Source organism: Orbicella franksi, chromosome 1 (assembly GCF_964199315.1).
Source record: "Orbicella franksi chromosome 1, jaOrbFran1.1, whole genome shotgun sequence".
NCBI lineage: Eukaryota > Metazoa > Cnidaria > Anthozoa > Scleractinia > Merulinidae > Orbicella > Orbicella franksi.
In genome coordinates this window covers 39,423,875-39,445,312 of record NC_138145.1, presented here as the reverse complement: position 1 = coordinate 39,445,312, position 21,438 = coordinate 39,423,875, and the positions used below count along the sequence as shown (strand labels likewise).

At 40.3% G+C, this 21,438-nt stretch overlaps 4 protein-coding genes across 4 annotated transcripts in view; all 4 read left to right on the top strand.

Moving 5' to 3' along the window:
* Positions 1-21,401, top strand: part of LOC145480935 (uncharacterized) — a 49,989-nt gene extending 28,588 nt beyond the window's left edge. The window contains exons 5-6 of the mRNA XM_081459281.1: positions 12,453-17,158; positions 20,379-21,401. Of these exons, the coding sequence (XP_081315407.1) occupies positions 12,453-17,144 (4,692 nt within the window). The 3' untranslated portion in view covers positions 17,145-17,158; positions 20,379-21,401. The remainder of the gene's footprint in view (positions 1-12,452; positions 17,159-20,378) is intronic.
* On the top strand, positions 752-1,700 carry LOC145481956 (uncharacterized). The gene has a single exon (XM_081460535.1). It carries the CDS (start codon positions 843-845, stop codon positions 1,698-1,700), a length of 858 nt encoding a protein of 285 aa, XP_081316661.1. The 5' UTR covers positions 752-842.
* Positions 1,785-3,983, top strand: LOC145482139 (integrase/recombinase xerD homolog). The gene has a single exon (XM_081460747.1). The coding sequence runs from the start codon at positions 1,796-1,798 to the stop codon at positions 2,666-2,668; it is 873 nt and encodes a 290-aa protein (XP_081316873.1). The 5' UTR covers positions 1,785-1,795; the 3' UTR covers positions 2,669-3,983.
* LOC145464405 (uncharacterized) lies at positions 5,036-12,195 on the top strand. Its single transcript, XM_081448285.1, has 7 exons — positions 5,036-5,067; positions 6,070-6,134; positions 7,512-7,588; positions 7,840-7,904; positions 8,491-8,542; positions 9,398-9,448; positions 12,103-12,195. Exons 1-7 carry the CDS (start codon positions 5,036-5,038, stop codon positions 12,109-12,111), a joined length of 351 nt encoding a protein of 116 aa, XP_081304411.1. The 3' UTR covers positions 12,112-12,195.
* Positions 21,402-21,438: the final 37 nt, after the last annotated feature.

The window sequence follows — 21,438 nt, the reverse complement described above, 5'->3', positions numbered from 1 at the left end:
TCTTTCGAACACATTGTAAAACATACATATTAAAAACTTCAAAAGTGGCAAAAAAACATGACGTCATCACTGTGACGTCACAACTTTGACATTTACTGACATTTTTCACGCAATTTAATTTACAATAGGTCTTCTGCCCATCTGCCAAGTTTGGTGTAGAAAGAGTCAATACTTTTTAAGTAATGCGAAATAATGTGAAATACCGAAGAACTGACGAAACATTTGGGGGGTGGTTTGGCCCCTACGTGATCGAGTAATTTTTTCATGTATATTATTAGTGCAGTAATATTTCGCTTAACTATCTCCATTTTGCTTATTTTCAGAGGAAAAAGTCCTGTTACCGACGCGTGTTAGTTTTGGTTTCACTCTGTTGACTCACCAAAACTAGTAAGTATAAAACAAGTGTAGCTTTGTTATTCATAGGAGGCTTAAATCATAAAGTTAACTGTGCTCATTCGATCTACTTTTTCAACACAAAGAAACAACCCAGGCCAACATTTTGATGCTGCTTTGGCAACCTTTTTTTTGACAGTAATCAGAACCAGTTTGTAATCATGCACATTTGCTCTACGACTCTGGTGTAACTGAAACAAAAAGATGGAGCGCGATTGAGAAGCCTTAAAGGATCCTTGGTGTCTCATCAAGGGTTCCAATTGTACAGTAATGGTATATTTCTTAACATGTTCAGTCACTGCGTAGAAGTGATTTGCTAGTATTCATCCCGCATTCCGCCCCTCAATTATAACCTGGGGAACGTCATTCACATTTTAGATGACTTCTTTATCGCCGAGGCATCCCGCTTGCAATGCTTGTCCAGTTTCAGCACCTTACTACGCCTTTTCATGTCGGTTCGTGCCCCTGTAGTCACGTCAAAGACCCTGGGCCCCTCCCAAGTACTGGAATTCATGGGTATTGAGCTCGATAGTACTCGTATGGAGGCCCGTCTTCCCGAGGACAAACTTCTTCGCACCCGGGTACTCTTAGATTCTTTTACGGGTCGCCGTTCAGTGCGTTTGATTGAACTCCAATCACTTATAGGTACCCTGCAGTTCGCATGCAAAGCAGTCGTTCCAGGGAGGACTTTCCTGCAACGTATGATTGACCTTACCAGGGGCGTACCCAACCGTTTCCATCACATCCGTCTTAACAAGGAATTTTTCAAGGACCTTAATATGTGGAAAGCCTTCCTTGCCGGGTGGAATGGGCGTTCCTTTTTCCTCGACTCTACCGTCACCCCGTCTCCGGACATGAATTTGTACACCGACGCTTCGGGTACTATCGGTTTTGGGGGATATTTTAATGGGAAATGGTTTCAGGGTAGGTGGCCTCCCCATATGCAACTTAACAAAGACCGGGGCATAAGCATCGAATGGCAGGAACTCTTCCCCATAGTTGTAGCTTGTGCTCTATGGTTTCCCCATTTTTCCGGGAAACGTATCCAGTTCTGGTGCGATAACGAATCAGTGGTCGCCATCTTGAACTCGGGTCGCTCAAGAGCTCCCCGTATTATGGACCTCCTGCGGTTTCTTGTCCTTATATCTATGAAACATAACTTCTTTGTCAGGGCCCGCCATGTTCCGGGAATCTCCAATGAGATTGCTGACGCTCTCTCACGCTTTCAGGTATCTCGTTTCCGGGCAGCTGCTCCAAGAGCCGAGCGAACCCCTTACACCATCCCGCCTTCGCTCATGACCCTCTAAAAGAAGAAGTTACGAAGTACGCAAACTGGGGCCTGACCTGGACTACTAATCGTACGTACGCTTCTGGGGAAAAGCAATTTATCCAATTTTGTCTCATGAACAGGCTCATCTCTAGCGATGGGGATATCCTTCCAGCCTCGGAGGGCACCTTAATATATTTTTCCACTTACCTGGCTAGAAAAGTTAAGCATAGCACCATAAAACTTTACTTGGCCGCGGTACGCAATCTTCACATTTCGTGTGGGTATGGCGACCCCCTCCTGGGTAAACTCTTACTAAAAAAGGTCCTTAGGGGCATTCTCCGCTACCAGGGTCATACCCGTGTTCTAAGGCAACCTGTTACCCCGAGGGTTTTATTAACCATACGCCCCATTTTGCTCTCCTGGTTGGGTGAGCGGGACTTTTCTATGATTTGGGCTGCCTTCACACTAGCATTCTTTTGTTTTCTTCGCTGCAGCGAATTTACATATCAAGGGGTATCTAAGTTTCGCCCTCAATTTGACCTATCGGCCGATTGTGTGGTATTTCATCCCTCTCTGGCCAGCCCGCGGCAGATGTCAATCATTCTTAAATCTTCTAAGACCGATGTCTTTCGGGAGGGTCACCGGCTTTTAATTGCGTGTTCACCCTCACCGCTCTGCGCAGTGACTGCCATGCGTTCATACTTCCTCGCCGCGTGCCCTCGGGGACCCTTATTCTCATTTCAGTCTGGCCGATACCTTACTAGGTCGGCGGTAGTACACCTTCTTAGGGACACAGCCCGGTACGCCGGTCTTCCTTATAAATCCCTTAAGGGTCATAGTTTTCGCATCCGCGCTGCCTCTACGGCAGCTGCTGCTGGTCTCCCAGACTGGTTGATTAAAGTTCTTGGCAGATGGTCTTCAGATTGTTACCAACTGTACATCCGTACACCTCAAAATGTCCTATTGTCCGCTGCGCCACGTATGGCCAGCGTTCTCTTTTCTTAATTTGGCACTTCTTTTGCTTGGGGGGATACCTGCTCCGCAGGTATCAGTGGCGGTTAAGTCTTGCAGCGACTTCCCCAAGCTTCGTTTTCGCTAATTTAGTGGCGCTATTTAACGCTCTTTTATGCCTCTTCTTGTCCGATCCAGCACGTGCCGGCGGAGTCGGCTCGTAGTGCTGGGGAGATAAGTAAGGCTTGAGAACTGTCTACACTCTAGCACGATGCTGACCGGAGGTCAGCTCGTAGTGCCGTTTAGAGTTACGCTACTAGGACGCGCAAGCTTTTGGCCTCGCCGACTTGTCCGATCCAGGGCAGAATTAACCGCTGGGGAGATAAGTTTGGCATTTGGTCACACAATGGAAGTTCGTCTGTCACGCCGATTGCGGAGCGGTGTTCCCCCCCTTTACGCCATAGAACGCGTGTTTATTGCTTGTGTTTGTCGGGATAATTAAAGCATTACTCCCTAGGAACTGCAACATTAATAAAGCTTTAAAGTCAATCGTTAAAGCGCAGTTAATGGAGCGTGACGCTATTTACGTACAGTCACTAGCTTACTGTTGTTAAACGTAACGCAATAGAACTGTTACGCGTTAGAACATTATAGAAGTCTTTCTTGTCTAGTTTAAACAATATTCACAATAGCCTTTCACGTATACATGTTGCAACAACGTCCGGTTTAACTATATCATGCTTTTTGTATGGCTAGTCTTTTAAATAGCCCCATTCTTGTTTCGTTCAAGGCCGCATGGACTCTGTACGTTTCATGGTACACGATTTTATATTGGTTTAAACCTAGACATCAGTCTACCTATAAAAGAGGCTTAGCTTGGACTTTAGCATCATTCGCTCGTTATATCACTACTGTAACTTTTAGTTAGCCCTCGAAATTGTAACTCCCACCCTTCCCTCCCTTTGGAGGTTTATTGTCGTTGTTCATTAATATAAATAATAAACTGGGGTTCACCTCTCGTGCCACGCTATCGGTTAAGTCTTGCAGCGACTTCCCCAAGCTTCGTTTTCGCTAACTTAGTGGCGCTATTTAACGCTCTTTTATGCCTCTTCTTGTCCGATCCAGCACGTGCCGGCGGAGTCGGCTCGTAGTGCTGGGGAGATAAGTAAGGCTTGAGAACTGTCTACACTCTAGCACGATGCTGACCGGAGGTCAGCTCGTAGTGCCGTTTAGAGTTACGCTACTAGGACGCGCAAGCTTTTGGCCTCGCCGACTTGTCCGATCCAGGGCAGAATTAACCGCTGGGGAGATAAGTTTGGCATTTGGTCACACAATGGAAGTTCGTCTGTCACGCCGATTGCGGAGCGGTGTTTCCCCCCCCCCCCCCCCCCCCTTTACGCCATAGAACGCGTGTTTATTGCTTGTGTTTGTCGGGATAATTAAAGCATTACTCCCTAGGAACTGCAACATTAACGTAATGTTGACGGCAATCACCAACTACTCCAAAGTCATGCAGTTAAAGACTAATCAAAACCAGTTGTAGTCAATGACGCTGTTGTGACTAAACACCAAAACATATGCGCGCGGTTGGGAAGCCGTTTTAAAACCTCTTGATTAGGTGTCACATCAGGGTTTCCAAGGTAGAAGTTCAGTCACTTAGTAGGCCTAATTTGCTGGGTTTTTTTGTTTTTTTTTTTACCCGCATCCCGCCCATAAATATCAAATTTGTTGCGCATTTCCTGGTTGAAAGAAGCAGATTCCAAATCCGGTATCCCACATTACACATCCCTCCCGGATTTTCAGCTTTTCTCGCATCTCGCCAAACGTATGTTTTGGTACTCCAGAACATCGAAATAGATCTTCCATTCATGACGAGTAATATGATAATCAGTGTTCCTCGAAATATCTAGAACCCCTCAAGCGATTTTCGTAGTTTCGCTTTCCAAAGTAAGTTCTTCCGTGGTAAGTATAGCTCTAGCTAACTTTGCATCGTCTGGTTCCTATCTTAACCTGTTAGAATAATATAAAGCTCGATTATGATACTGAGCCAAGACATTCAGACAGTCATAAAGTGAGGATTAATTGCAAGCTGCATCCTTTGCTTCTACATAGCAACGTTTGTGGCGCTGTCAGTTCTGATATCTGTTGCCATCGAAAACGAGAGTTTGAAATCAATCAAATCGTACAAAGTACATTATAAAGTGAAAACTGGCGAAAACTTAATCCACGGTCTTTTATATTTTACAACAAAACGATGGCAAAAGTAGTTTTCATTAGTTGTCTTATTTCTCTTCAGAGCAAGTCAGTCTGTCCATGGCAGGAACTAGCGTGGAATGTAAATTTTATTAATCAACAAACACAGACTTTAATGGTAAACTTGAATAGTTTCTAAGCCCGAGAAACTTCAAAGAGCAAACAAAGATGCTAAGATTTATGTTGAAAGGTCCAGGACGGTGAACAATCTTTCGATTTGCGGTCATACACAGTGCATTAATTACATAATTGAAACGTTCTATCGGTTAGTCAATAAGACAGAACTGAGTTATCTCCTATTGTTTTCATGCACGGTTAAACCAAAGAGTGAATAACAACAGACAACAAAGAACTTTGTCTAGCCTGATAACCATTTGACTGATTATTAGCTATGCTCAAAAACCCAATATGCTCTAAAAGCTATTGGACTTTACCGTCAGTGTTTAGTAGGGAATGGGAATAGAAAAAATGTAACTTACTTTTAAACGTTTTTATTTGATTGCTTTGCGCAACGTTTAAAACTCATTGCAATTTTAATTTGTTTTGACTTCCTATATATTGGACCTCCTATTGTCCTGCAGGGACCCCCCCCCCCCCCTCCCCAGTGTTGTTTCAGTTTCTATCACTTTGGTTTCGTTTTCATTGGAAGACTGAGAAACTGAACACGGTAAGTTTATGAACTGCAAGCTGTCCATGACTGACACCGTTGGGTGCACATATAATAAGTATAGCTGATTTAAGTAGGGAAATTAACGTAAGAAAAATTTACATGACTTTTCGACGACTTCATGTCATCATTGCCGAATGGATAAATTAAAAATAACGGCAAGGCATATTTATAGTACTTAGGATGTGAGAAAATGAAATTAGCAAACGTTACATGAAAACATTCATGTAAAGAGTTTCGCGCGAATGGGATCCGCTTGCGTGTTCAGTTTGGGTCTCTTGTTCTTAGTCAACAGCGTTTCAAAGATTAAACATTCGAGTTTGCCAAGGAATTTCGTGAGAACTTTAAAGTTCTTAATTAGCTGATTTGTAATACTTTAAATTTACGCCGAGAAAGGTTTCCATAAATCGTGCGACTGATTTTCTTCTTGTTGTAAGAGTTATTAGTGAGTCACGCGAAAAATCAAGTCACGCGAATAATTGTTTGGAAGCATCCTTTACGCAGAAATAATTTGTTCAACTTTTCTACTTTTCAGAGGAAAAGGTCTTGTTATTGACGCGTATTCAGTTTGGTTTCGTTCTGGTCGACTCACCAAAACCAGTGAGTATAAATCAATATTCTAATAGCTTTCTTATTCATAGTAGAGTGAAATCGTTAAGTAAACTGTTTACAGTCGATCTATTTTCTCAAGGCAAATAAAGAACCTGGGAGAATTTGTAACCGTAATCACGAACTACTTTTAACTCATGTAATTAAAGACTATTCAAAACCAGTTACAGTCAATGACACTGGTGTGATTGAAACGCGATTGGCAAGCTGTTTTGAAATCTCCTATTCTTTAACTCATTAGTGTCTCCAAAGACTTCCGAAAGGTAAATTAATTTCTCCAGTCACTGAGTAACTGTGAATTGCGTTTTTTCATCCCGCATCCCGTCCCTCATTTTCAAAGTTATCCCGCACTTCCTGATTGAAATGAGTACAGGCATCACAGGCTAAGATATTTTTATCCCAAATCCCGCATTGCACATCCCGCCTGGACTGTCAGCCTTTCTCGCCTTTCACCAAACATATGTTGCACACCCCAGAAACTTTGAAATGCATTTTCCATCCTTGACGTATTAGAATAATCAGTGTTTCATTGAAATATCGAGAACCCCTCAAGCGATTTCCATTCTTTTACTTTCCAAAGCAGGCTCCGCCGTGATAAGTACAGCTCTAGCTAACTTTGTATCGTTTGGTTTCTATTTTAAAGAGTTGTAGTAATAATATGCAGCTTTATTATGATACTGAGCCGAAATTTAGACAATCACAAAGTTATGATTAATTGCAAGCTCCATCGTTTGCTTTTACATAGCAAAGTTTTTGGCTCTGTCAGACTTTTGTACAAAGTACATTATAAAGTGAACGCTAAAGAAAAGTTAATTTACGGTCTTCCATATTTTACAACAGATCGATGGCAAAAGTAGCTCTCATTAGCTGTCTTATTTCTCTTCAGAGCAAGTCAGTCTGTCTATGACAGGAACCGGCGTAGAATGTAAATTTTATTTCTTAGCAAACACAGAGTTTAATAGTAAACTAGAGTGGCTTTAAGACCAGGAAGCTTCAATAGAGCAAACAAAGATGCCAAGATTTATGTTGGAAGCTCCAGAACTATGAACAATCTTTCCACTGTGTATTAATTAGATAACAGAACGTTTCTGTTGCTAAATCTATAAGACAGAGCTGAGTTAACAGCTATTGTGTTTTATGCACGACTAAGCTAAAGAGCGATCGAAAACATACAACAAAGAACAAAGACTCAATATGCTCTAAACGCTATTGGACTTTACCGTCAGTGTCTAGCAAGGAAACAGAATACAAAAAAAAAAAAAGTAACTTACTTTCGAATATTTTTACTTTATCGCTTTGCACAACGTTTAAAACTTATTTCAATATTAATTTGTTTGGACTTCCTACTGGACCTCTATTGTCTTGCAGGGAAACTCCGTCAGTGTTGTTTCAGTTTTTGTCACTTTTGGTTTCATTTTCATCAGAAGACTGAGAAACTGAACACGGTAAGTTTATAAACTGTAAGCTGCCTGTGACAGATAGCGTTGGGTGCACATATACTAAGTAGAGCTGATTTTTAATACTTTAAATTTACACTGAGAGAGGTTTGTCTGAATTGCGTGACTGCTTTTCCTTTTGTTTTCAGAGCAGTCATTAGTGAGTCACGCAAAAAAATCAAGTCACGCGAATAATTGTTTGGAAGCATCGTTTGAGCAGTAATAATTTGCTTAACTTTTCCTTCTCTTCTACCTTTCAGAGGAAAAGGTCTTGTCATCGGCGCTTATCCATATTGGTTTCATTCTGGTCGACTCATCAAATCCTGTGAGTATACATCAATATTTTAATAGCTTTGTTATTAATAGTAGACTGAAATCATTGACTAAACTGTTTACAGTCGATCTACTTTTTGAACGCAAAGAAAGAACCTGGGAGAATTTGTCACCGTAACGTCGACTGAAATGACTAACTACTTTTAATTCTCACGTCGTGCAGTTAATAGATTAAGCGAAACCAGCTGTCCTTAATAACGCTTGTGTAACCGCAACGCGATTGGAGAGCTCTTTTAAAAACTCCCTTTCTTTAACTCATAAGTGTTTCCAAACAATCTTGAACATGAGGTAAATTATTTTCTTCAGTTACTGAGTAGCCGTAATCGGTTTTTTTTTTTTTTTTGTCTCACATCCCGTCCCTTAATATCAAATTTATCTCGCATTTCCTGGTTAAAAAGAACATAAGCTGCTCAGGCCCAGTTATCTTTATCCCAAAACCCGCATCCTGCATTCCACATCCCGCTGGATTTTCAGCTCATCATGCATCCCGCCAAACTTATGTTTTGCCACTCCAGAAACTCCGAACACATCTTTTATGCATGACGATTACAATAATCAGTGTTTCCTGCAATATCTAGAAACCCTCAAGCGGTTTTCGCAGGTTCACTTTCCAAAGCAAGTTCCGCCGTGGTAAGTACAGCTCTGGCTAACTTTGAATTGTCTAGTTTCTATCTTAACCAGTTAGAATAATATATATGCATAGCTCAATTATGATAGCCACGACATTCAGGCAACCACTAAGTGAGGATTAATCGCAAACTCAATCGTTTCCTGTAAGAACGGGAACGTTTTTGGCTCTGCGAACTGATATTACTACCATGAGAAGTCTGCAGAAGCAAATCAATGAAATCATGCAAAGTAAATTACGAAATGATCACTCATAGATAATAAATATGAAGAATTACAACAGACCTATGGCAAAAGCCCTGCTTCTTTACTAGTCCTATTTGTCTTCAGACAAGGCAGCCAGTTTCTATGATAGGAAGGCGAGGAATGTAAATTCTATTCGACGCATTTTCAGTGGAGGGGAATAGTTTTGAAGCCCGAAAAGCTTTAAAAGAGCAAACGAAGATGGCAATATTCATGCATATATATGTTGGAAGGTCCACGACTCTAAATATTCTTTCGTTTTACCATCATACGCTATGCATAAGTCACATAACCGAACCGTTTCAGTTGAGTTACATAGTCTTTGAAACAGAAATAATTATCTATTGTGTTTTATGCATAGTTAAGGACAAAATGAGGAAAAAAAACATACAACGAAGAACTTTGTCGGGCTTCATAATCATTTCAATCAATAATTAGCTATGGTCAACATTGCGATATGGTTTGAAAGGCATTGGCCTGTACTGTCAGTCTTTAACAATAAAACGGAGATAGCAAAAAATGTTACATACTTTTGAAATAGTGATTAAACTCGATTGTTTAGCACAACGATTGAAACTTTTTCAATTCTAATTTGCATTTGCTCTTGTTTTTCAGATTCTATCACTTTTGATTCAATTTCGTCCGAGGATCGAGAGACTGAACACGGTAAGGTTATAAACTCCAAACTGGTGGTGACCGATATCGTGTCATCCACATATGAATATCGCGTAACTTTTTTTTTTAGTTTTTGGGCACTATCTAGAAGTCACGCGATTGATAAAGTCACATAAATGATTGACTGCAAGAACCGTTGGTAGAAAAATCAATCTTCTTAACTTTTCCTTGTTAATTATGTTGACAGGGAAATTTCCCGTTATCGGCCCATATTGTTTTTTGTTTTCATTCTGGCGACTCAGTAAAGGTATTGAGTGCAAATCAGTGTTAACTTTGTTCCTCGGGCTTCTGTAGGAAAGCCCGAGTCATAAAATGGAAACGTATTGGTCGCCAAAAGGGAGTCATGGTCCAAGGCGTTCCATGCCTAGACCATGGAAACTGGGTACGAGAAAGGCGACATTGCTCACTCTTCGTGACAGAACGCAGTGTTTTACGACGAAAGTTTTGGTGAGAATCGCGCCTTATACGTTCATCTCGCATACAAAGATGTCGATTGTTTTCGGAAAGGGTCGGTCCACGATTAATATTGCTTGAAAGCCAGCCGGGTAAGCAAAGTCAGACTCGAAACGTTCTCGTGAGATAACAACTGAGCCGATCGCGGTATGAGTTCAAACTACGAAAACACTGACAAAAAATAGGCAGTCAATGACTGCATGTGGCTACTGTTGTTATTGTTTAGAACATTTCAGTAAAAATCATATTGCAATAAAACGAGCTAAATACGAAAACCTTTTTGGACTGGTAGCTCATTAAAAACATGCGATTTGTTTCTTGCGAAATATGTCGATCTCCAAATTTGTAAAGATAAGACTTTTGGTAACTTGAATTAAATATCTTACCTCCAAGTTAGCTGGCTCCCTAGTAGGGTGCAGGAAAAAAAAATAACGTGTGATTTTTGAGGCAAATTGTGCGGGAAAATTAGAACTTCTATTGTGCCGGGAATTGTGCGAGATTATTGACGAACCAATGTTTTTGCCAAGTCCTAAGGAAAATCTGCATTGACGATAGTTTAGCCAGATTTATTTCACTGGTGGTTCACATATATTTAGCAGTCTTAGAAATCGTCAATTCTTTTAGAAAACTGTGTCTGACTGCTTACGAAAATGACGTTGCGTGACATCAACTAGACGAGTATGAAACCAAATTAAATAGAAAAACAGAATGCCGGATCTGCCCTTATAAATGAGTTCCTTTTTGAAAATACTCCTGCCTTGATTGAATAAAAATTGTAGGTTAAATATTTCTTCATAAACTGCGTTAAAGGGCGCAAATGTTCGGAAGTTATCCGCAAAAAACACAGCTTAACAGTTTATGCAAATTAAGTGCAATGCAATTTGCGCCTTGCCTTAGGACTGCTGTTTTCGCGAAGGAGTTTATCTATTCGCTCTCCAAAGAAGATAAGACTCTTGAAAAGGGTTAAAGATCGCAACACGGCAAAGATGTTCAGCTGCACAATTCACTCGGATCGCCACGAGTAGTAAATGAAATTCGTAAAATTTCTGCTAGCATGTACAATGTAATCGCCATAAGTTGTAACTAAAAAGACCTGGGAAATTCTTTGCAAACAAGTTCTCCCTAAATGCGTAGAAAGCTGTGATTCATTCTTAAACGAAAATGGTTTAAACTCACAACTTGCGACTGGATTAGGAGGATACTCAACGAAGCAACTTGAATAGCAAATATCTAAGCGAAACTGTCGTGCTAAAATACCCTGATTCTTTTGTTTCCATTGTGTCCAATACGGGTATTAAATTCGTAAAGTACGATTTGATACTGCGATACGAAGCCCGAGTAAACGCTCTAAGAGCGTCTAGTTATTCATATTTGGTTGAAATTATCTCACAAACTGTTAAGAATCGCTTTAATTTATCAACGGAAAGAAAGAACCCTGGAAAGTTTTTGCGAATTAGATGATCGAAAAAAAAAAACAGGGAACATTGATCAGTCCAATCATCACCATCATTTCAGCAGAGTAGAACAAAACTGGAAATAGTCACACATCAGACATATGCTTTTGACATATATTGGACTAATTAACCTTTAAATGCGAGACTGTGCTCGGTTTTGTTCAGTGTATAGCGCTTTTACTGATCTGATTTAATCTACTCGGACACTTTGAAATGGATTCATGAGTGTGCCAGAGGAAACTAAGTTGACTTTGTGGCTACCTTTGCTACTAATGATGTTTAGATTTTGATATTGGCCTTAATTTGGTTTTTATTGTTGGTTTGCGTTTGTTCAGTACTGCTTCTTCTTTGTCCCTTCTTTTGAAATGGGTGTAGCGTTACAATCTAATTACCCTTTTAGTTCCCTAAATTTGGTGAGCATCTTGTTTGTATGATTAAAGCGCTCAATCCCATCAGTCTAGTCTCAATTTAATTTGCATACGAAACCAGGCGTCATATGTGGTTAAGTTTCTTGTCTCGTCCTTGCTCAGGTAATGCGACTTCAAAACAGAACAGCTCTGACTGCTCTGAGAGATAGGCAGGTGAAGTTGTAATTGCGTCTTGAGTACGCGCAAAAGTGCCAAAAGTTCAAATTTTTCTCAAGACTTTTGTCCATGATTTTAGCAAGAGAATATTTTTAGCAACAGAATATTATTACTCTAATTAACTAAAAAGCTTGATTTGTGTTATTGTTATTAGGGTACATAGAGGAGGACGCCATGAACAACATATACGACGTTTTACAAGCCATCTTTATTGGCTTGGTTGTTGCTACTTTCCTTCTCAACACTGGTCGTGCTCTAAAATGCATTGAGGTCTGCAAGGAATGTTTGATCTTCCTAAATGATAAAGTGCTAAAAACGAAAGGAGAAGTTTTCAATTTACTTTATATTGGTATCCATATGACAATCTTCAAGGCGTACTGTCTTATCCCTGATCACACAGAAGCACTAACCTACGGCAGAAAACTTCTTGACATTTTCCGCGAACGTGGTAAAAAACATGAAGAAGGGAATCTTACTGTAAAACTGGCCGACATATATCGACAGCAGTATAAATACCTAGACGCAAGAGAACTTTATAAGAAAGCGATCAATATCACGAAAGAAATGGGAGATAGGAAGAATGAAGCATACATTGATGAAAAGATTGGAATTATATCTTATTACCTTGGTGACTACGACATAGCTAAAGAATATCTTGAGAAAGCCCTTGCCATCACATTACAACTTGGTGACAAAAAGAGAGAGGCAACAGTTTACGCAAACTTAGGAACTGTGTTTAAATCTCTTAGTGAATATGACAAGGCTAAAGAATATCTTGAGAAAGCACTTTTTATCAGAATACAAATTGGTGACAAAAAGGGAGAAGCCACCTCGTACGGAAACTTAGGAACTGTGTTTAAATCTCTTGGTCAATATGACAAGGCTAAAGAATATCTTGAGAAAGCACTTGCCATCAGAATGCAAATTGGTGACAAAGAGGGAGAAGCAGCAGATTACGGAAACTTAGGAACTGTGTTTACATCTCTTGGTGAATATGACAAGGCTAAAGAATATCTTGAGAAAGCACTTGCCATCAGAATGCAAATTGGTGACAAAGAGGGAGAAGCAGCAGATTACGGAAACTTAGGAACTGTGTTTACATCTCTTGGTGAATATGACAAGGCTAAAGAATATCTTGAGAAAGCACTTGCCATCAGAATACAAATTGGTGACAAAAAGGGAGAAGCCACCTCGTACGGAAACTTAGGAACTGTGTTTACATCTCTTGGTGAATATGACAAGGCTAAAGAATATCTTGAGAAAGCACTTGCCATCAGAATGCAAATTGGTGACAAAGAGGGAGAAGCAGCAGATTACGGAAACTTAGGAACTGTGTTTACATCTCTTGGTGAATATGACAAGGCTAAAGAATATCTTGAGAAAGCACTTGCCATCAGAATGCAAATTGGTGACAAAAAGGGAGAAGCAGCAGATTACGGAAACTTAGGAACTGTGTTTACATCTCTTGGTGAATATGACAAGGCTAAAGAATATCTTGAGAAAGCACTTGCCATCAGAATGCAAATTGGTGACAAAAAGGGAGAAGCAGCAGATTACGGAAACTTAGGAACTGTGTTTACATCTCTTGGTGAATATGACAAGGCTAAAGAATATCTTGAGAAAGCACTTGCCATCAGAATGCAAATTGGTGACAAAGAGGGAGAAGCAGCAGATTACGGAAACTTAGGAACTGTGTTCACATCTCTTGGTGAATATGACAAGGCTAAAGAATATCTTGAGAGAGCACTTGCTATCAGAATACAAATTGGCGACAAAGAGGGAGAAGGCAGCTCGTACGGAAACTTAGGAACTGTGTTTACATCTCTTGGTGAATATGACAAGGCTAAAGAATATCTTGAGAAAGCACTTGCCATCAGAATGCAAATTGGTGACAAAGAGGGAGAAGCAGCAGATTACGGAAACTTAGGAACTGTGTTTACATCTCTTGGTGAATATGACAAGGCTAAAGAATATCTTGAGAGAGCACTTGCTATCAGAATACAAATTGGCGACAAAGAGGGAGAAGCCAGCTCGTACGGAAACTTAGGAACTGTGTTTACATCTCTTGGTGAATATAACAAGGCTAAAGAATATCTTGAGAAAGCACTTGCCATCAAAATGCAAATTGGTGACAAAGAGGGAGAAGCAGCAGATTACGGAAACTTAGGAACTGTGTTTAAATCTCTTGGTCAATATGACAACGCTAAAGAATATCTTGAGAAAGCACTTGCCATCAGAATGCAAATTGGTGACAAAGAGGGAGAAGCAGCAGATTACGGAAACTTAGGAACTGTGTTTACATCTCTTGGTGAATATGACAAGGCTAAAGAATATCTTGAGAAAGCACTTGCCATCAGAATGCAAATTGGTGACAAAGAGGGAGAAGCAGCAGATTACGGAAACTTAGGAACTGTGTTTACATCTCTTGGTGAATATGACAAGGCTAAAGAATATCTTGAGAAAGCACTTGCCATCAGAATGCAAATTGGTGACAAAAAGGGAGAAGCAGCAGATTACGGAAACTTAGGAACTGTGTTTACATCTCTTGGTGAATATGACAAGGCTAAAGAATATCTTGAGAAAGCACTTGCCATCAGAATGCAAATTGGTGACAAAGAGGGAGAAGCAGCAGATTACGGAAACTTAGGAACTGTGTTCACATCTCTTGGTGAATATGACAAGGCTAAAGAATATCTTGAGAGAGCACTTGCTATCAGAATACAAATTGGCGACAAAGAGGGAGAAGGCAGCTCGTACGGAAACTTAGGAACTGTGTTTAAATCTCTTGGTGAATATGACAAGGCTAAAGAATATCTTGAGAAAGCACTTGCCATCAGAATGCAAATTGGTGACAAAGAGGGAGAAGCAGCAGATTACGGAAACTTAGGAACTGTGTTTAAATCTCTTGGTGAATATGACAAGGCTAAAGAATATCTTGAGAGAGCACTTGCTATCAGAATACAAATTGGCGACAAAGAGGGAGAAGCCAGCTCGTACGGAAACTTAGGAACTGTGTTTACATCTCTTGGTGAATATAACAAGGCTAAAGAATATTTTGAGAAAGCACTTGCCATCAAAATGCAAATTGGTGACAAAAAGGGAGAAGCAGCAGATTACGGAAACTTAGGAACTGTGTTTACATCTCTTGGTGAATATGACAAGGCTAAAGAATATCTTGAGAAAGCACTTGCCATCAGAATGCAAATTGGTGACAAAAAGGGAGAAGCAGCAGATTACGGAAACTTAGGAACTGTGTTTACATCTCTTGGTGAATATGACAAGGCTAAAGAATATCTTGAGAAAGCACTTGCCATCAGAATGCAAATTGGTGACAAAAAGGGAGAAGCCACCTCGTACGGAAACTTAGGAACTGTGTTTACATCTCTTGGTGAATATGACAAGGCTAAAAAATATCTTGAGAAAGCACTGGTCATCAGAATACAAATTGGTGACAAAAAGGGAGAAGGCAGCTCGTACGGAAACTTAGGAACTGTGTTTAAATCTCTTGGTCAATATGACAAGGCTAAAGAATATCTTGAGAAAGCAATTGCCATCAGAATACAAATTGGTGACAGAGAAGGGGAGGCAGGGGATTATGGAAACTTAGGAGCATTGTATCAATCGGTTGGTGAATATGTCATGGCTGAAGATTACATTCAGAAGGCACTGTCAATTACTCGAGACATTAAGGACTTAGACAAAGAGTTTCAAAGTCTTTGTCTTCTTACAGTGGTGAAGTTATCCCAATACAAGATCCGGGAAGCGTTTGACTGTCTGTTTCTGAGTATGGATAAAAGCGAATCTTTACGACGTTTTTTACGGGACAACGACGATTTTAAGGTATCGTCTTCAGATGTTCGCAGTTTTCCCTACCGGAATCTTAGTGCATTCCTTTGTTTTTGGGGAAATCCGAACCATGCCCTTTATATTTTAGAGCTGCCACGGGCTAGAGCATTAGCAGACTTGATGGTAACTCGGTATTCTGTTCAAAGCCACATCTCAGCTGATCCGCAATCGTGGATTGGTATTGAAAGTGTTATGGAAAAAGAAAGCAACTCTTCTTGTCTGTACATTTCTTATCATGATCATGATCTGTTTTTCTGGGTTCTCAAGACAAGTGGAATCATTCATTTCCGAAGAATAACAGTAGATGAGAAGCTAGTTGGTGCCGGACTAGTTGGGAAGTTGGCTGATTTCTTCGCTACAAGCTTTCGAAGCTTTGGTATTGTACCGGAGGAAGATTGCGAAGATCGATCCTTAAATGACGTTCAGAGCCTCACAGCATTGAGACTTATAGAGCAAGAAGATGAAGAAAGTGGAAACTCTGAATCGAGCTTTTCTTTGTACTACAGAATGTTAATCAGTCCGGTTGCTGATCTACTTGAGGAGCCGGAGCTCATTGTTGTTCCTGATCGCTGCTTAAACCAAGTTCCATTTCCAGCGTTAAAGGATGAAGGCGGGAAGTATTTATCAGAGAAATTTAGAATCCGCATCGTTCCTTCTTTGACGACTCTAAAGCTCATTCAGGACAGTCCTGCAGACTATCACAGTCAGACCGGTGCTCTGATAGTGGGAGATCCAGCAGTCGGTACGGTCCTTTACAAAGGAGAGAAAATGACCTTGTGTAGGTTACCCTGTGCATTAAAGGAAGCAGTAATGATTGGACGAATGCTAGGTGTTCAACCTTTGTTAGGACAGCACGCAACAAAGCAGGTGGTACTTGACAGGTTACATTCACTGAGTCTAATACATTTTGCAGCCCATGGTAATGCTGACCGAGGAGAAATTGCCCTTTCCCCAGTACGCCCTCCTAACAGGATTTCAGCTGAAGAAGATTACCTATTGACGATGTCTGACATTGCAAAAGTTCAACTGCGAGCTAAACTGGTGGTACTTAGCTGCTGTCATAGTGCACGTGGGCAGATTAGAGCCGAAGGAGTCATAGGGATCGCTCGAGCGTTCTTGGGATCCGGTGCACGGTCCGTTTTGGTGGCTCTATGGGCCATAAGTGACGAGGCAACAGAGCAGCTGATGCTTCATTTCTACAAGCATCTTGTTCGTGGTAAGAGTGCCAGTGAATCTCTTCACCAGGCCATGAAGTGGATGAGAGGTAACGGCTTTGAAATGGTTTCCGCGTGGGCGCCGTTTATGCTGATTGGAGATAACGTGACATTTGACTTTGGAAAACAAGAATAAGTTTCCTTAAAGAGGTACTATGATGAAAATCGCATCTTTCCTATTTAATAAGTAGTTCCTTAGAAATCGATTTTGAAATAAAAACTAGCGGTAAAAATTCACGTCTCGATCTCTCCAAGGTCATTTTCAAGTGAGTAAAATTTCCAAGTTAGCATAAATATGTTAAAAAAACAAGTTATAATAGATAAAATGGCGAAAGCTAAAATGTGATAAAATATGTGAAAAAGAGAAGGAAACATGTATGAACAAGTGGACGCTGTAGCTATGGGAACACCACTGGGTTCCCTCATAAGAAACGCCTTTACGTGCTAAATCAAGATACAGCTAGAAATATCTTCTACAAACGCTTTGTAGATGATACACTCAGCGCGATGTCGGAACCGTAAGCAGCCTCAGAATTTCTGGAGAGATTAAACAAAAGTCATCCCTCTATCGATTTTACAATGGAGCTCGAAGAAAATGGCAGGCTTCCCTTTCTCTGATGTTATCAGGAATGGCTGCCGCCTAGACACCACGGTCTACAGAAAACAGACGGCCAAAGGACTTTTGCAACACTACCACAGCCACGTTGACGCCAGATACAAACAGTAACTGCTGAACACCAAGCTTAACCGTGCGTTTCAACTCTCGTCTACGTGGAAGTTTTTTCACGAGGAATGTGAACGACGAAAACAGATCTTCTCCCGACTGCGCTATCCTGACGACCTTGCACAGTCAACCATTCGCAGATTCACTGAAACAAAAGTGTCCGAGGAGTCACATACCCGAGTGGCTGATAAAAGAGAAGCCCCAATCAGAATCGTGTTGCCCTACAAGGACCAGAAATCTGCAAACGTAGTACGCAAACAGCTGGCTGACCTCAGTCGGAAGATCAACGCAGATATTAGCCCAGGTTACACAAGTAGAAAGATCAAGGATGAAATTAAGGTCAAGGGAGACAAACCGCCTCTTGTGAGTCAACAATGCGTGGTGTATTCATTTCAGTGTGGCCTGTGTGATGCAGGCTATGTCGGCTACACGTGTCGACACCTACACCAACGAATTGAAGAACACAGAGGTTCTGTAATCGGAAACCATCTCAGAGAGCAGCACGATGTGGAGCCAGAAGACATCGCACAGAGCTTTCGAATCTTAAGAAAGTGTCAGAACAAATTTGATTGCCTTATTTTTGAAATGCTTTTTTTACCAAGGAACTGAAATCAACGCTAAACAAACAGTGCGATTCAATTCGCGCCAAATTATTTGTTTCAAGCAAGTCTTGCTAAGATTATTTTATTTTTCCATCGTATATTTTTAACACTTTTTCACATATTTTATCACATTTTAGCGTTCGCCATTTTTATCTCTTATAACTTGTTTTTTAACATATTTATGCTAACTTACAAATTTTACTCACTTCAAAATGACCTCGGGGAGGTCAAAACGTCGTGACTTTTTAGCGCTAGTTTTCCTATTTAAGTCATTTTAAAACATAGACAAGTAGTCTGTAGGAAAAGAAAAACTCTGTTTACTATTTTCAATTATTTCTTATCGTTCGAGATATATTCAAGTTTTTAAAATATGCAGACTAACTAAGCGATGACGTCATAAACTCAACCGGATCTTGTTTAAATATTATAAACAAAGATATGTCAGCCAATTTGAATCAGAAATGTTTAATTCTCGGCAGTACGATTCCAGTAGAGGTGCTCCATATTATGAAAATAAGATTTTGTTACCATGGCAACATACTGGGTTCCAGACCTCCCCGATATTAAAGACTTTTCTGGCTACCTTTAGCGTTCTGTATTGATATTTGCCAAGGGTACCTTATCTGCATGATCCAGCAAGCATATAAATATGTTAGGTCAGTTTATGGCCTTGTTTAATGTTTTTCAAGCTGAAAATCATTAAAATATTGAAATTAGGTTCGAGGGGACTTGGAAAGAGTGAGTTGCTGTGGGAATCAAAAGTTTTATAGCCGTAGGTATGTTGCATGTAGGAATAATAGCCTACCAAGTTTCAATGGTTTCTGCTGCAAATTGACCGAGATAGCTCTATTCTTGGCTTGCACGTGACGTCATCATTTTCTCAAATCGAAAACTAAAGAGCCACCAAAGTTGTTATCCTCATCAGGCATAAGAGGGCGAACATTTATATCTGTTTACAACTTTTCAGCTAGTAGCCTGCTTCGTCTGGAAACCAGTGCATTTTGAATTTCAGAGTTATGTTGGTGCGTGACATAAAGCTACCAACGCGTTTCTCGAAACATATATACTTATCTCGTGATTTTTAGCCTATTCAGAAGTTAAAGTATTAGAAAAAGTGCTTATGTAAATGCTTGTCTTTGTCAGTACAGATAATCAGTCGCCTTAATAGCCAAAGTAAGTTCCACGTGTTTACCCTATTTTCCGGCCGCCATGTTGGTGTCCCACGGAGGTACATCAACATGGCGGCTCCATACTGGACTCTAAAAATTTGTGCAAAATATTTCGTCAAATATTTGAAGTTTAGGAAAACGCGCAGACTTAAATCTTGGACAAGTGTCTTTTTTATCAATCTCCTATAGCATCACAAATTCTTAACTTTATCCGCTAAATGGTTTTCGCATTACGTTTAAATTGCGTGACGGTGCAAGCCAAGAATTTATACACTTCATGTAGCATTTGGCTGAGTGTATGACATCATCATCCCTCTCATTTGCAGATTTTACGCAATTTTCAAACTTAAATATCTCCTGAACCAATGCAAATATTTACAAACGGTCAACGAGTTTTTAATTTCTCGTAGAATTCTACTTGATCAGAGAGTGTGCAGTATCAGTGTTTAAGCGTAATCTAGACGATGCTCTACTTAACATATAATGTTGTTGAAAGTGATTTACTGGCATTTTTTCAATTATACCTTTGAGCTATAAAAACGCGCAAAAGCTCACAAAACTATTGGAGTCGCACTCTGAATGCCTGTGTGGGCAATCACACTACCAAATTTTCCCAGCACTGAGGCAGACACTTGGGTATGCTAAAAATCAGCACAGAGCTACCACTAATATCACGTTATTTTGCTAAAGCTGGTCCATTGTGTATTCCTCTCGAGCAAAACAAAAATCCGCCTTCTTAAAGAAAGAAGAAATTTTATACATTGGTTATATTGGGAATACCTTTGACCTGTTTTATATGAAGGAGTAAATCGTTTTATTTGGCGAGCATATCTCAGTCAGGGATAAAGTGATTCTTTATGTTTCTACTTTTGCAGGCTTGCCTTGCACCAGCGTCATACCCAATGTCTGACATTGAAATCTAAGATAGCGCCCAGCTGTTCCCTGAATACAGACACAGTTTGAATCAATGGGACGCTTTAATTTTTGCAAGGAGTAACTCCGTGACAAGGCTGGTTAATGAGAAACGAAAGTAGCAGTAAAGGATCAGTTGTGACGAAAGGTTTTTCCTGCAAGCACTGTAAATTTCGGACTAAACGGACACTTGAACTGACAACTGGGGGAATCTAACTCTGGAGAGCACTGCTTACCTGCGGGAACGGAAATTCGTCACGATTTCCTGGTACACGAGGATCTACTTCAATAGTCTTCACTACGGACGTCGAGGAAGAGACATAACTTGGTCCGACAATAGTTTAATCGTAATCCATGTAATTGATCTAATCGAAAGAGCTTTACAAACGTACTTGCTTATATATCATCCTTAACACGTCAAGTGTTTACAATATGATAATGCAACCTCTAGCGTACAATACGAGCGGAAAGTACTTAAGACTGAGTTTGCCAGAGGACCAGGCAGGGGTGATACATGCCATCTCTTCAATTTGGATGAAACTTTGCCAGATTGAAGGGACCACCAAACAACTCTAAAAGACAAAGTGGGCCGGCTCTGCGATTTTTCCCTTGGGAGTTAGACCCCCCCCCCCCCTTTCCACTGGTTTTTTGCCTCAAATCCCAAAAATTGCATTAAAATAAGCATCAAATTTAGACTCCACTCCTGGTTACAGAATAGAATGAATTTTATTGCCATTTCACACAAATAAGGATTGGACCTATCTTAGTTCACAACACGAGTTTCAAGGGATTTGAAGAGACAGGTGCCAATCGAGAGTTGTCATTGCATACCTATGTAACGCAAGATTTAGCAATGAGGCAAATTAGCTAGAATTCTGACTCAAATATCACGTAAGTCCAACTTTCTTTTTTAAAACTAATTTTACCAAGGTTAAGAGCCACTCTTGGCCTGATGAAATTACTAATAAAATTTTTGGCATCTGTTAGTTTTTGGTCACAAAGGTTGTTCAATCAACGTGACAA

Excerpts from the sequence above, each read along its gene's own strand:
- LOC145481956 (XM_081460535.1), top strand. The coding sequence starts at position 843 with ATGTCGGTTCGTGCCCCTGTAGTCACGTCAAAGACCCTGGGCCCCTCC.
- LOC145482139 (XM_081460747.1), top strand. The coding sequence starts at position 1,796 with ATGAACAGGCTCATCTCTAGCGATGGGGATATCCTTCCAGCCTCGGAG.
- LOC145464405 (XM_081448285.1), top strand. The coding sequence starts at position 5,036 with ATGCTAAGATTTATGTTGAAAGGTCCAGGACG. Across the intron at positions 5,068-6,069 it reads ATGTTGAAAGGTCCAGGACG|AGGAAAAGGTCTTGTTATTG; the intron begins GTGAACAATCTT and ends TCTACTTTTCAG. Across the intron at positions 6,135-7,511 it reads TGGTCGACTCACCAAAACCA|GGAAACTCCGTCAGTGTTGT; the intron begins GTGAGTATAAAT and ends ATTGTCTTGCAG.